This window comes from Phoenix dactylifera, chromosome 6, assembly GCF_051530095.1.
Source record: "Phoenix dactylifera cultivar Ajwa chromosome 6, Ajwa_hap1_PhDact_Kaust_v1.1, whole genome shotgun sequence".
NCBI classification, from domain to species: domain Eukaryota; kingdom Viridiplantae; phylum Streptophyta; class Magnoliopsida; order Arecales; family Arecaceae; genus Phoenix; species Phoenix dactylifera.
The window spans coordinates 4,948,298-4,962,147 of record NC_143195.1 but is presented as its reverse complement, the minus strand read 5'-3'; the positions used below and the strand labels follow the sequence as shown (position 1 = coordinate 4,962,147).

The following is a 13,850-nucleotide window of genomic DNA, read 5'->3' as shown; positions in this document are numbered from 1 at the left end:
CTGAGCTTCATGGCTTTCCTCCGTCATTTCCATAGGCGACGCCAATATGTTGCTGTCGATCCTTGAGTTGACGATATAGAATGCTTTTGTCAATCTTCATCAAATTGCAAGACAGCAAAAGGGCAAAGGACTTGTTGGATTGACTTTGGCTGGGCCCTCCGATGCTTAAATTAGAAAGAATTTTCTATGTTAGGAGATGAGGAAAAAGAAGGAAGCAATATGAACGAGGAGCTTAGTGGAGTTTTGGGAATTAGAATAATATCGTAATGATGGCCTTATCTTATTCGCAGGGGCTCATGGCTTATTTATAGCTGCAGGATCCCAAATTTTCTATGAATTGTATCTTAACAGCTTGAAATTGTGGTGTAGCTATCTAGGATTGCGCTGTAGCCCTCAAAAGATTTGGCCTAACCACTTAGAGCTATCAAAATAAATTCAATCACGGGCATGATTGAGGGTGTATGTTTCTACATAAAGTAGGGATCCATCACTCTAGGTGAGAGGGCTCAAGTTGGTTTGGGATGGACACCGAGTTGAGTATCTGTTTGTCTAAGATTCAGGATTTTATGTTAGATAGCGCATGACCTTAGAGTTTGGTTGTTTTTTGTTTGCTCGTTTCTACTCTTAGGTCATCAAGGATGGTCTCGATCTAATTGCTTTAGAGCATTTATAGTACATCTGAGATGCTATTAGCTGTGAGTTGGACCAATTTGGTTATGCCACATCATCAGGCTTAATTTTCACCACATCACCATCTATTTCACTTGTTATGTATCATGCAACAAACTTGGTATTGCATAGTATGATAGGACATTTTTGAGAAATAATTGCAAATGACAAGTGTGAAGGCTACAGAATCATGGAAGTAAGCATATGGATGATAGTTTTATAACAATGGAAGCCCCGCATTAGGTTGAAGTTTATCAGTCAAGCTCCTTTTCGAGTCTGCTTGAGTTAGTGTTAAGTAGTTTATTGAACAAATTATGAACTTTAACATGAGTTGCACCCATCATTATAATGATAATAAACTAAATATAAATTATCATGGAAGTATGTAGACAATCAATTATGTGCTTGTTCAACTTTTCTCTTCTTTTTAATTCTTTTTCTCCTTTGTGAATGGAGAAAAGAATTGTACCCCGCAACGTTCTTATATGCTAGTGTGTGTGTGCATATATATATATATATATATATATATATATATATATCATGGAGACTGAGCTTGTACAGCTTTCTCCATTCAATATATAGATGCTAGTATTAATATGCTCGATAATGATTAAATTAAAGCTCATTACTTAATATGTAATAAAAATTTGACCATTGAAGGCTTCTATTTATTATAAGTTATTATGGCAATAAATGACCAATGTAATGTGCCGTGATCTGATTCGTCAGCTCATCATTCATATGTCAACCTAGACATTCTTAGAAATTCTCCAAGCAGAACTATTTTGCGGAAGAGGCAACCTGGTTCATTCACCTAGGTGCACATGTGGCTTCAGCAAGTTCATCATGTGTTAAGTAGCTTTGGCTCATTCTTGGGTTATTATGCCATATCAGTAGTTTGTTATGTACGATCTTGAGTTTGATGGGATACAATTCATTGAAGATGTAGGATTCCGGCTATAACAAAATCTAAAATGTCATCTATAGAAGGTGAATGCTCCACTACTCTCTAATATAGACATTATTATCTTTTTTTTTATTTTTTTTTGCTTTTTACCAATAAACCCTCTCTGACTCAAGCATCGGAGGACTCGACTGGAGCCAATCCAGTGAGTTTTCTAACTCTTTTCTGTTGCCTTATAGGTCAATGATGGCGGTTCACGTCCACATCTCGATTATAACTAGTATATATGTCAATGTTAATGAAGGAGAGTTTCTGCTTGGCCATTATTAAAGTTGATTGCCAACAGAAATTTAGTTATTGAAGCCTTTTATTTGTTATAATTGATTACATATTTTATTATAAAAATTGTTAAAAAAGAAAAAAAAGAACAAACTTCACACATCACATGGTTATAACTAGCAAGTATATATATATATATATATATATATATATATATATATATATATATATTTATATCAAAAATCGAGGTATAGCTCATGCAAAGTTCACTATTTACCACTAGATGCTAGTATTGATGATGTTGATATTGATGTACTGGGTTGTCATTAAAGTTCATTGTTTAAATGCAGCATATATTAATAATGCTGGTATTAATGTACTACACTATCATTAAGATTTACTACTTAATTTGCAACAAAATTTTGACTACTGAAACCTTGTATTTGTTATCATATATTATATAGTTATATTATATTTCGTAAAATTGTACCATGCATTTTGTGTAGGGTCGATCTTAATAATTCTAGTAATAATGTTAATAGTTTTTATATGGAGACAGTTATAGGGAGTTTAGAGATGGGGATTAATGGGTTCAGTTTTAATAATAATTGTTTCAGCTCGGCCATAATTAAAATTATTTTCTCAATCTACAATAGAAATTTTGCTATTAAATCTACAATAGAAATTTTGCTAAAAAAAATATTCTAAAGTATTTAAAACAACTAAAAATTGAAGGATAAAAAAATATTTTTTTAATTAAAACTCCAATACAAACTCCTTCATAATATTTTGAGTTTTAGAGTTGAAAAGATAAACTCCGGCTCCCATCTTATGCTGTTGCATGTCGCTCCATGGAGTGCTATACTTATTGCATCACGATAATAACCTTAAACATAAAGCATCGATAAATGAAAAATACGTGACAAATTCACGACCATCCACCCCGTGTCTTTTTCACTCAAATAGTCCACACGCATAAGAGCACGTGACAACACCGGAAATACATCGGTCAACCTACTGATAGACGCATGGCGAGCACTTTCGAAATTCCAAATTAATTGTACCGTCCACCCTGAGAAAGTGCAGGGGGCATTTTGAAGGGTGTAACTCACCGGACAGTGACGGGATTCATGACCAACATGCCGACGTCGACCCGTTCGTCAATGAGATTGAATTTCCTAAAATGCCCAAAATGCCCTCACATCGCCGGCATTCCCTTGAGGGGTCCTGTAAGGGCAGTTTGGTCCTATGGCGACCGATTTAAATCCCGGTTATCTCGTCAGGTGACGTCACCGTGGGCTGCCCTTTAAATAACGGCTTCCCTCACTCGGCTCAGCAGTTTTCTTTCACCTCCCTCTTCCCCACCTCTCTCTCTCTCTCTCTCTTCCGGCGATGGAGCTCTCGGCGGGCGGAACTTTTGTTCTCCGGCGGTTGGGATTTCTCCTGGCGATCTCTTCTTTCCTCCAGGTGGTGAAGAACGAACTAGGGTTTTCTGATCTCTCTCCTCGCTCTCTCCTGGGAATCTCTGCTACGTAGTTTGATTTCTTTTTTGTTCTTCGAGTGGAAATTCTTGGAATTCTTGGGCTAGGGTTTTATTTTTTTTGGTTTTATGTTGTTAGATCGAGTAGTTTTAGATGATAGGAAGTTCTTGATTCAGGGTTCGTTAAATTGGGGGGATTTTCCATGGGATTAGCAGTTTTTCCTTCCCCCCCACCCCACCCCCCTGCCTGAAATTTTGAGTTCTTTAATAATGGTTTTGGAGTATAAGGTCTTCATATTTGAAGCATTGATGGGTTGGCAGTAAGAAAAAAGAATGCAAGAAAGGTGATCGTTAAGGGACGGTAGAGGCAAGTTTGTTCTTCGAGTTCTTTTGCTCTAGCTGTCTATTTTGTTAATTACTTTGGTATATCATCTGTTATTTTTTTGGTTTTATGTTGTTCGATCGTGTAGTTTTAGATGATTGGAAGTTCTTGATTCAAGGTTCGTTAAATTGGGGGGATTTTCCATGGGATTAACAGTTTTTCCTTTCCCCCCCACCCCACCCCCCTGCCTGAAATTTTGAGTTCTTTAATAATGGTTTTGGAGTATAAGGTCTTCATATTTGAAGCATTGATGGGTTGGCAGTAAGAAAAAAGAATGCAAGAAAGGTGATGGTTAGGGGACGGGTAGAGGCAAGTTTGTTCTTCGAGTTCTTTTGCTCTAGCTGTCTATTTTGTTAATTACTTTGGTATATCATCTGTTATTTTTTTGGTTTTATGTTGTTCGATCGAGTAGTTTTAGATGATTGGAAGTTCTTGATTCAAGGTTCGTTAAATTGGGGGGATTTTCCATGGGATTAACAGTTTTTCCTTCCCCCCCACCCCACCCCCTGCCTGAAATTTTGAGTTCTTTAATAATGGTTTTGGAGTATAAGGTCTTCATATTTGAAGCATTGATGGGTTGGCAGTAAGAAAAAAGAATGCAAGAAAGGTGATGGTTACGGGACGGGTAGAGGCAAGTTTGTTCTTCGAGTTCTTTTGCTCTAGCTGTCTATTTTGTTAATTACTTTGGTATATCATCTGTTATTTTTTTGGTTTTATGTTGTTCGATCGAGTAGTTTTAGATGATAGGAAGTTCTTGATTCAAGGTTCGTTAAATTGGGGGGATTTTCCATGGGATTAAGAGTTCTTCCTTTCCTCCCCTCGGCACCCGAAGAAAGAATGCAAGAAAGGTGATGGTTAAGGGACGGTAGAGGCTAGTTTGTTCTTGGAGTTCTTTTGCTCTAGCTGTCTATTTTGTTAATTACTTTGGTATATCATCTGTTTGTAATAACAATTTGACTTAACTGATGTAAAATCTGGGTACTCTTGATGTCTTTAAGGAGTTTTGAGTCGAGGATTCTGAGTTCTTGGACAGTAACTTTTGGTATATTAAGCACTGACAGCTTTGACTGGTTGGTGAGAAAAGATAGAATGGAAGAAAGGAATCATTAAGAGAATGTTGGGGAAAGTATGTTGTTGGAATTCTTTTTCAAATTTCTCTTTCATTCTTGATTTGAGTAGTGCTAGCTATTAATATTATGATTTTCACTTAACCACTGATAAATTTGGATAACCTTCATGTGTTTGAGCAGTTTCCTCTTTGGGATTTTCAGCTTTTTAACAATATTTGGCATTTGAAGACTTCATACTTTTGACTGTTGTGAGAAAAGGCATAAGGGAAGAAAGCGGTGATTATGAGCCGCTATAAATGGAAAAAATTGTTATCTCTGTGCTCTTTGGTAACTAACCAAATCTTATCATTTTGATAGCCAATTAATTTTGAGTAAAATAAAAAATTAAAATATTAATTTTATTTTTTATTACTTTTTTACTGGCTTGTGTGTGTTAGGACGATAGCTATCAGCGAGAAAAGACCCCACCAGCCCCCCGATGTACCTCACCTTCGAAGAACCCTTGGTACTCCAATCCCTAATCCAAGCCCCCAAAAACAAGAAGCGAAAACGCCCAAAATAACCTCCATCCCACCAACCACCACCACTCGCTCCCCTTCCCTTGGTCCCCAGTTCACCTAGGTGCACATGTGGTTTCAGCAATTTCATCACATGTTAAGCAACTTTGGCTCATCCTTGGGTTGTTATGCCATATCAGTAGTTTGTTATGTACGACATTGAGTTTGATGTGGTTACATTGGATTGGGCATTTGGGGGGTTTCTAATCTTGGTTGGTAGCTTTTACTTTCAGAGTTAAGGCAAAGAGTGGAGAGAAGTAAATGTGAAAGTGCTAAAAATGGAAGGATTGGTCTGGAGTGGTTTAGTAAGATATTTGTGTCGTGTTACTCGTTGTTCCTTTTAATGATGGACATTAGGTGGGGGAATGATCCGTTGACAATTTTCTGATGGGAAGACGTTAAAAAGTGATCATTTGATGTGTTTTGGCTGGCTAAGATAAAGCTTTTCATGGCTTCTTCTTAGTAGCTGAGCAGGGTATGAAATATACTGCTTACTAGAAGTTAGGAGATCAATGATTTTTGGCTCAGTTTTTCAGTGTTGCTGAGATAGAGAAGTATGGGACAGAGCTGAGCAACTTCTGTGAGCGTCATTGATGTTAGTTAACTTCTCTAATTCTTAGTTACAAGATGTTCTGTTATGAGATGTTCAACTTCAGGGTAATAAAAGTTGGCTTTTTTAGTTATTTTTTTTTGCCACATAAAGTCCTATTCCCACCTTCATGTGGAATTGATTATGTTGGGCAATCATTTTTTGATGGTTCAGTCTTGGTACAAACCTCATCTGTTACTGTAGGAATTTATATCAATGAACATAGTCCACAAGTCATGGCACCTTTATTAGAGGGTTTGTTATGACACAAAAGTGTTGCCCATACAAACTGGTTAGTGCTGATATAAAGGTTGTTCAAGGTGGTAATGTCGTTATTTATTCTCAAAATTAAAGGCTGTGACTCTATTTGGAAATGAAAATTCTGTGATCGATGCCTACTTTTAATTTGTCATCTTACCTTTGCTGATTTAAAATGGAGGAAGAGTCGTCTTGGGGGGAGGGGTGAGTTGGGTTGGGGTTAATTGACGTCCAGGTGCAACATCCGAGACAAATTTTACATAATGTTATCTCTCTGTAGTTTTCAGAAAATGTTTTTGCTTTTACATAATTTAAATTTGCTTTGAGCATTTTGTCAACTCTTTTTGAAGTTGCATTCTCGTATTTGAATGTGCAGATCACTCTTGTGCCTCCAACAGGTGCTCAGCAGTCCAATGCTACAACAGTGTAAGGACATTCTCTTGACAGATCTTGATTTATAATGTCCATTTGGGTAAACAAATTTTAAATGTAGGCCTTCAGCTATTGTTTCATTTGATAGGTCTGCTTCAGGTTACAAATTATAATTTTTACATTATATCTGGCTACATATCTGGCATGCGCAAAATGTTCTTATGTTTCCATTGCTTGGTGTTAGGTGCGATATGCAATAGTTTCATTCTTTCTTTCTTTTTATTTTTTGTTGTTGTTTAGACTTTACTTCTTAGCTAGAGAAAGAGTGCTGAATTATTTCTGAACAGACAATGACTGATTCCATTGAACCAGGAACATCATTTCTCAAGAAACTAGTAAATCTATCCAATAGAATGCTGAAGCCTATACCAGCCTATAGAAGCACCGGAAAAACTAGTACAATTTTTTTGGCTAGTTCTGGTTCAAGAAGTCCTTTTTTTGTCTGCTTCTGCATCTGGTGCTTCCGACGAAAAATTTTGAGTTCAGCATGTTTAGCATGACTAGTTAAATTTGAATGTCTGTTCCATAAAGGCATAAATTCAAGTGAAAGAAACATTTTATATAACGGAAATTTAAGTGAACTATTTTTTTTTGTATTGCAAAGATATAACATTTATATATAATTTACTTTTTGAACTTCAGTTATTTGAAAAGTCAGTATACTTGGTAATTTTGAAGCTTTGCCTACTGCATTCAAATTTTTTCCTTCATCATTTAGTACAACTCAGAAGCATAATTAATTTCCTCATATTTTTGAGATTAAATGGATATTTAGTCAAAATGCATGTAGTTATTGAACATTATATTTTGTTTAATATTATTTTTGACTTTTGAGAAATCTTTTGTACATAGTTCTTCATGTTAGTCTTTATAAACTACAATAGCAGCCTTTTTGTAGTCCACAGCCTGTCAAGCGTCATGTATTTTTTTTTATCTTTCCCTTTTTTTTTTTACTCAATAATAAACCGAAAAACTGTTGAAAATATCTTACAGCCTATGTACTAAACTAGATAAAGAAATGCCCTCTAGTATGATATTAAAGACCAAAATCTAACATAAAAAAGCATCTGATTAGCTTCCATCGTATAGAAAAAGGTATTGTTAAAGTCAAGCTGATAGATTAGTTATCTGGCAGTGTAAGAAAATGTCCTTACTGCCATGTTTTTGGGTGAGCCAGAGGCCACAAAGCAAGACTTCTAATGCTCATTTGAGCTATCCAATGATTCTTACTGTTCTAGATCCAAATTGAACATATAGGGATTTTCATTGATTGAAGGAGGGCAGGTTCTGCTGAAGTGACGGTGATCTAAGATTTCTTACATTTGACTGGCCAAGGATCATAGATTTGCCTTAGAAGCTTGACTACTCACACATTTGTTGGTAGTCTTGTAATATCTGTTAGAAAAGAATCCCTCAAAGGTAGTAAACATCTAAACTTTTGTAACAAGGTATGAGATAAGTAAGACACAATGATGAAAAAAGAAAAATATTTGATGCAGACATGGGGTGCCTGGCCACAATAACTAATAGTAATCATCATTCATTCACATAGGCACTTTTTAGCTCCTTTGTCACATCTAAAATTACAAGTTCCATTGCCTTTCTTGAATCTGATCATTTTTGATAATCATTGTCCATTTTCTTTCAGAAATTCAATATTCTATTTTTGCATTTGAAACATTTTATCATTTTCCTTCAGAAAGACATATGCAGAAGGGTATTGTTCAATGTATGGTATTTGCGGACGCCGCGGTGATGGAAAGGTTTTGAACTGCCCTTATAATGTCCCTTCTATGAAGGTACTTGGTAACACATTGTGGTTATCATTTTATATTTGTATCATGGAATGCCGTACCGGTCCGGCCGTGGACCGGTACCGGAATGGATAAAAAACCGGTATTTTCCGGTTTTTTATCCGAACCGGCCGGTACGGGTGCGTACCGGCCGGTTCGGGCCCGTACCACAGCGCCGCGCGAATATTCTCTTTTTTTTTTTTTTTAGAACCACAGCGCCGCGCGCTGTGATTTTTGAAACCACCGCGTACCGGCCGGTACGGGACCGGTACCAGCCGGTACGTACTGGACCGGACCGGTACCGTACCGGTCCGGCCGGCCACCGGTACGCCGACCGGTACCGGTACGGCGGACCTTGATTTGTATGCAAGATTATAGTTATATTTGTGCTGCTAAGTTATCATTTTGACATGAATATCTGGAAAGGAAAACAAATTAACAGTCTTCTTTTTCTTTCTATAAAAAAAAGGTGGGTGGGCTGGTGTTACTGCATGTGTGTTCAACCTTTTCTTCCTAAATTATTAGGTCTTAATGTATCTGTAACCTTGAGTAGTATAAAGTTAAACTGTGATTGGACTCTTGATCTGTAAAATGTTTTCTTTTTTCCTTCTCAGCCAGATGAGTTGTTGTCCTTGAAGATCCAGAGTTTGTGTCCAACAATCACGGGCAATGTCTGCTGCACTGCAGATCAGTTTGACACATTACGAGGGCAAGTCCAGCAAGTAAGATTTGTGGCTAAAGTGACATTGTTAACATTCACTAGCATGACCACTCCTTAAAAAGAGAATATTCACATTGTGCTATTTTAATTTCTTATTTTTTTTATAGAACCCCCATGCTTGTTACTCTGCTTGTATCATGTGCTTAGATTTGGGGTCCCAGTCTCCTACACTAATAGTAGTACATTTATTTAGTATATCTATTTCTTCACACCTGGTTCTTCAGTGTAATGTCATCTTGTTATGGATCGTTATTTACTTCATTTTGAAACACAGAATGCTAATTGCCTTGACTGTTCTCATCATGCATAATCATGCATGCTATGGATGTTGCCAGGATTGCTAAGACCTCTGACTTTCTAGTTATTATTCTTGCATTATTAAAAGTTTACAATATGCAGACTTATAAAATAGTAAATGCTTGCTAGTTTACATTGTTACATAAACTAATCTTGTGTTTCTCTCAAGCTTACGAATTTATCATCTTTCTTTGGAAATTTATTATTGGATATTACTGACAAGTTGGGATGCCATTAAGCAAGTTGTAGAATCAATGAATGTTAGAGAACTAGAACTGCTTAGGTCAAGGTATAGCATTCTTCAAATCATGTTCTGGTGGCATTGCATCGTATTTCAGGACATCAAACTGCTAAAATAGTAAAAACGTTAAGTCATAAAAGATCATAGGGTTTTTTTGCATATATACCCTTCTAAATATGCGAAATTGCATGAATACTCTCGTAAAACTACTATTTGCATGTATATCCTTCTTTTTTTCTTTTTTGCATATGTACCTGTATTATTTAACGTCGTTAAAGGATAGACGGTTTAAAATTAAAATGACGAAAATAACCTTATGGGTAGATATGCAAAAAAAAGTTATAAGGGTATATACGCAAATAGCAACTTTCATATTTAGGAGGGTATACATTCAAAAAATTTATTAAAAAATATCAAAACTCAGCTGAAATTTTCTAAGTCTTTTATGATTCAGTTGGATTGATAAGTCAAAAAAAGATCGAGTCATATTGTTAATTTTTTTTAAAATCTTGACTCAGTCAAGTTGGAATATTAGGTGGTCATTTTGGTAATTCTATTCTTCATTTGATTTTGATATAGTTATCATTATTGAATTTATGACTTCTATATTTCATCATTATTATTAAAAGATTAAAGCATATCAAATTTAAATTAATTATAGATGCTTAGATTAGTAAAATATTTTTTTAGTGATATGTAAATGTTGAGTTGTGTTTGTTTTTGAGACGAGAATTTCGTAAAAGTAACATGATTTATTCTGTAAGAGTTGATATTAACATGATTTAATCTTTTTTGTTATCTTTTTTTATTAATGATTATCTTTACTGGATTTTGATTATTTTTTATTAGATTTTTTTGAAATGTATACCCTCCTAAATATGCGTAATTGCATGAATACCCTCACAAAGTTGCTATTTGCATGTCTATCCATATGAAATTTTCTTCTTGCATGTATACCCATAAGGGTATTTTTTTTTTAATTTTAAATCATTTATTTTTTAATGGAGTTAGATGGTACGGGTACATATATAAAAAAGAAAGTAAAAGAAGGGTATACGTGCAAAATAAATATTTGATGAGGGTATACATGCAAATAGAAATTTTACGAGGGTATTCATATAATTTTATATATTTTGGAGGGTATGTATGCAGAAAACCCAAGATCATATATATTGTCACGCCCCGGAGCCGGATCCGTGACACGGCCGTACTATTGCCGACTACCACCCACAATAGTACGCAGCCTCGTACAGGGGTAACAGGTAGCCAATAGATTTCAAACTTTCATATATTAAAAAATTTGCATTACAACCTTGAAGATTGATACCAAAAATACAGAACTTCTATGCTGTTCAAATGTACAAAATATATAAGCTTCTCCAAAAAATAACGAAGCTCTGTAACAAAATAAAAATATATCTGATGGCGATCACTGGTTAGGATCTGAAAGAAAATGGAACATAAACAGACGTGAGCTACACGGCTCAGTAAGTAATCCTGCATAATCCTACCGGATCAACTAGTAGGCTAAACATGTATAACAGGGTTTGAGAAGCTGACATGCATGTTTATCTGATAATCATCATGGCATAATATGTATGCAAATTAAACAAAGCAGTATTGCAAGTTACAAAAATTTTCATAAAACATGCATATGAAACCGTGCCCTCGGCATGCCGTGGTCCATTCTCTCGGATGCTACTGCGAAGTCCATTCGGCCACTGGCGGGGCCACTTACCTGGATTTTTGCTGGTTACCGTTGGGCAGTTCTTCCCCCTGGTAGTCCCTCCTTCCTCTTGGAGCTTCAGGGCTCCTTCGCCTTCGGCTCCAGGGCTTCGGCTCTCTCTCTCGTTCAGTGTTCTAGGGGGTCTGTGACTTTGGGGTCGCCGGCAGAGGCTTACATAATTTGTTTAAGGGATGAGACCTCCTCTGAGAGGTCCCATCCTCTCCTTCCTTCCTTGCTTCGAGACTGTCAGCCGCTCCCCCCGGTCTCAGGCGCGCCGGAATCGGCTGCCAGTAGGGGGGTTGAGGTGGCGGCTCCAGGTTCTGCATGGCTGGGGGTCCCTCAGTGAGGTCCCATCCCCCCTGCCCTCTTAGCTTCGGGAGCTTCCAGCTGCCCCCCCTTGCTCTGCCGTTGTGTCTGGCCTTGCCACGTGGGGCATGAGGTGACCCTCCCCTGTCGGCCAATTGTGGCCTTATCCTTTCTCTTCTCAGCATGAGGTGGCAACCTCTTTCCGGTTGCCACTCTGATAGTACTGCCCACAGTAAAAATTTGGGCCCAATCCCCTAACTGGGCCTATTTCTTATGGGGCCTAGTAGGTTGTGGGCCCGGACATTACATCCTACCCCCTTAAAATAAATTTCGTCCTCGAAATTAGACACACCTCAAGTGGACCGATGTAGCGAGGACTCATTTTGCCGTATTGCCCGAATCGGGCAACACTCCTCGAAAGGGACATTTTTAGGTAGACAAAGTTTTCCTCCAAAAATTTCAGTTCTCATAGCTTAACAAGAATCGCCCGGTAGGGGGCCTTGAAGATGGGTCCCTTTCCTAAGATCGATGGTGAATTCGATTTCTCAACCAGGGGTAATTCCTGGTAATTCATCAGGGTAAATGTCTGAGTATTCCTTATTTCTTATAGCTACCTAGCAGTCAAGAGTTTAGGATGAAACTGAAATAAATTGCTTTCTTTGACTAAGGTATTATGACAATCTTAACATATTATGATACTCCTAACTACCCATTACCCCAAATTTTTACGGTTATAGTCTTGTTAAACCTAGAGCTCTGATACCACTAGATGTCACGCCCCGGACCCGGATCCGTGACACGGCCGTGCTATTGCCGACTAGATGTCACGCCCCGGACCCGGATCCGTGACACGGCCGTGCTATTGCCGACTACCGCCCACAATAGCACGTAGCCTCATACCTGGGTAACAGGGTAGTCAAACCAACCAAATCTTTTCATATGAAAGCATTCTTAGTACAACATGCTGGTCAGTACCCAAATACAGAGCTTCTATGTAGTTTATGTACACAAAAGTATACTTGCTTTACCCCAAAAAAAGAAGCCCTGATATCAAATTAACGTGTCTCTGGCAGCTATCAGTGGTGAGGATCTGAAAGAAAAAGTAAATGAATGGATATGAGCTACACGGCTCAGTAAGTAATCCTGCATAATCCTACTGGATCAACTAGTAGGCTAAACATGTATAACAGGGTTTGAGAAGTTGACATGCATGTTTATCTGATAATCATCATGGCATAATATGTATGCAAATTAAACAAAGCAGTATTGCAAGTTACAAAAATTTTCATAAAACATGCATATGAAACCGTGCCCTCGGCATGCCGTGGTCCATTCTCTCGGATGCTACTGCGAAGTCCATTCGGCCACTGGCGGGGCCACTTACCTGGATTTTTGCTGGCTACCGTTGGGCAGTTCTTCCCCCTGGTAGTCCCTCCTTCCTCTTGGAGCTTCAGGGCTCCTTCGCCTTCGGCTCCAGGGCTTCGGCTCTCTCTCTCGTTCAGTGTTCTAGGGGGTCTGTGACTTTGGGATCGCCGGCAGAGGCTTACATAATTTGTTTAAGGGATGAGACCTCCTCTGAGAGGTCTCATCCTCTCCTTCCTTCCTTGCTTCGAGACTGTCAGCCGCTCCCCCCGGTCTCAGGCGCGCCGGAATCGGCTGCCAGTAGGGGGGTTGAGGTGGCGGCTCCAGGTTCTGCATGGCTGGGGGTCCCTCAGTGAGGTCCCATCCCCCCTGCCCTCTTAGCTTCGGGAGCTTCCAGCTGCCCCCCCTTGCTCTGCCGTTGCGTCTGGCCTTGCCACGTGGGGCATGAGGTGACCCTCCCCTGTCGGCCAATTGTGGCCTTATCCTTTCTCTTCTCAGCATGAGGTGGCAACCTCTTCCCGGTTGCCACTCTGATAGTACTGCCCACAGTAAAAATTTGGGCCCAAACTCCTAACTGGGCCTATTTCTTATTGGGCCTAGTAGGTTGTGGGCCCGGACATTACATATATCACAAGGAAATATAATAGGTAGACAACAGGGAATGGAAAAAAAATGAACATCCTTTTTGTATATACACTTTGATTTTTTTTGGTGGGTTAGCTCAGCCCACGGCTACATTAAATTATCTCCAACTAAATCCTCCAATTACATATTTTGGTACTGA

General features: G+C 38.2%; 1 protein-coding gene across 2 annotated transcripts in view; it reads left to right on the top strand.

Annotated features, from left to right (window-relative positions):
* The window catches only part of LOC103716598 (uncharacterized), a 281,358-nt gene that overhangs the window by 134,249 nt on the left and 133,259 nt on the right, over positions 1-13,850 (top strand). The window contains exons 1-4 of one of the 2 annotated variants that reach the window (XM_089923827.1): positions 3,191-3,319; positions 6,565-6,614; positions 8,320-8,419; positions 9,028-9,135. In XM_089923827.1, coding sequence (XP_089779953.1) covers positions 3,245-3,319; positions 6,565-6,614; positions 8,320-8,419; positions 9,028-9,135 — 333 coding nt within the window. In that variant the 5' untranslated portion in view covers positions 3,191-3,244. Of the gene's footprint in view, positions 1-3,190; positions 3,320-6,564; positions 6,615-8,319; positions 8,420-9,027; positions 9,136-13,850 lie in introns of those variants that run through there. The other variant, XM_089923826.1, reaches the window with a different exon arrangement.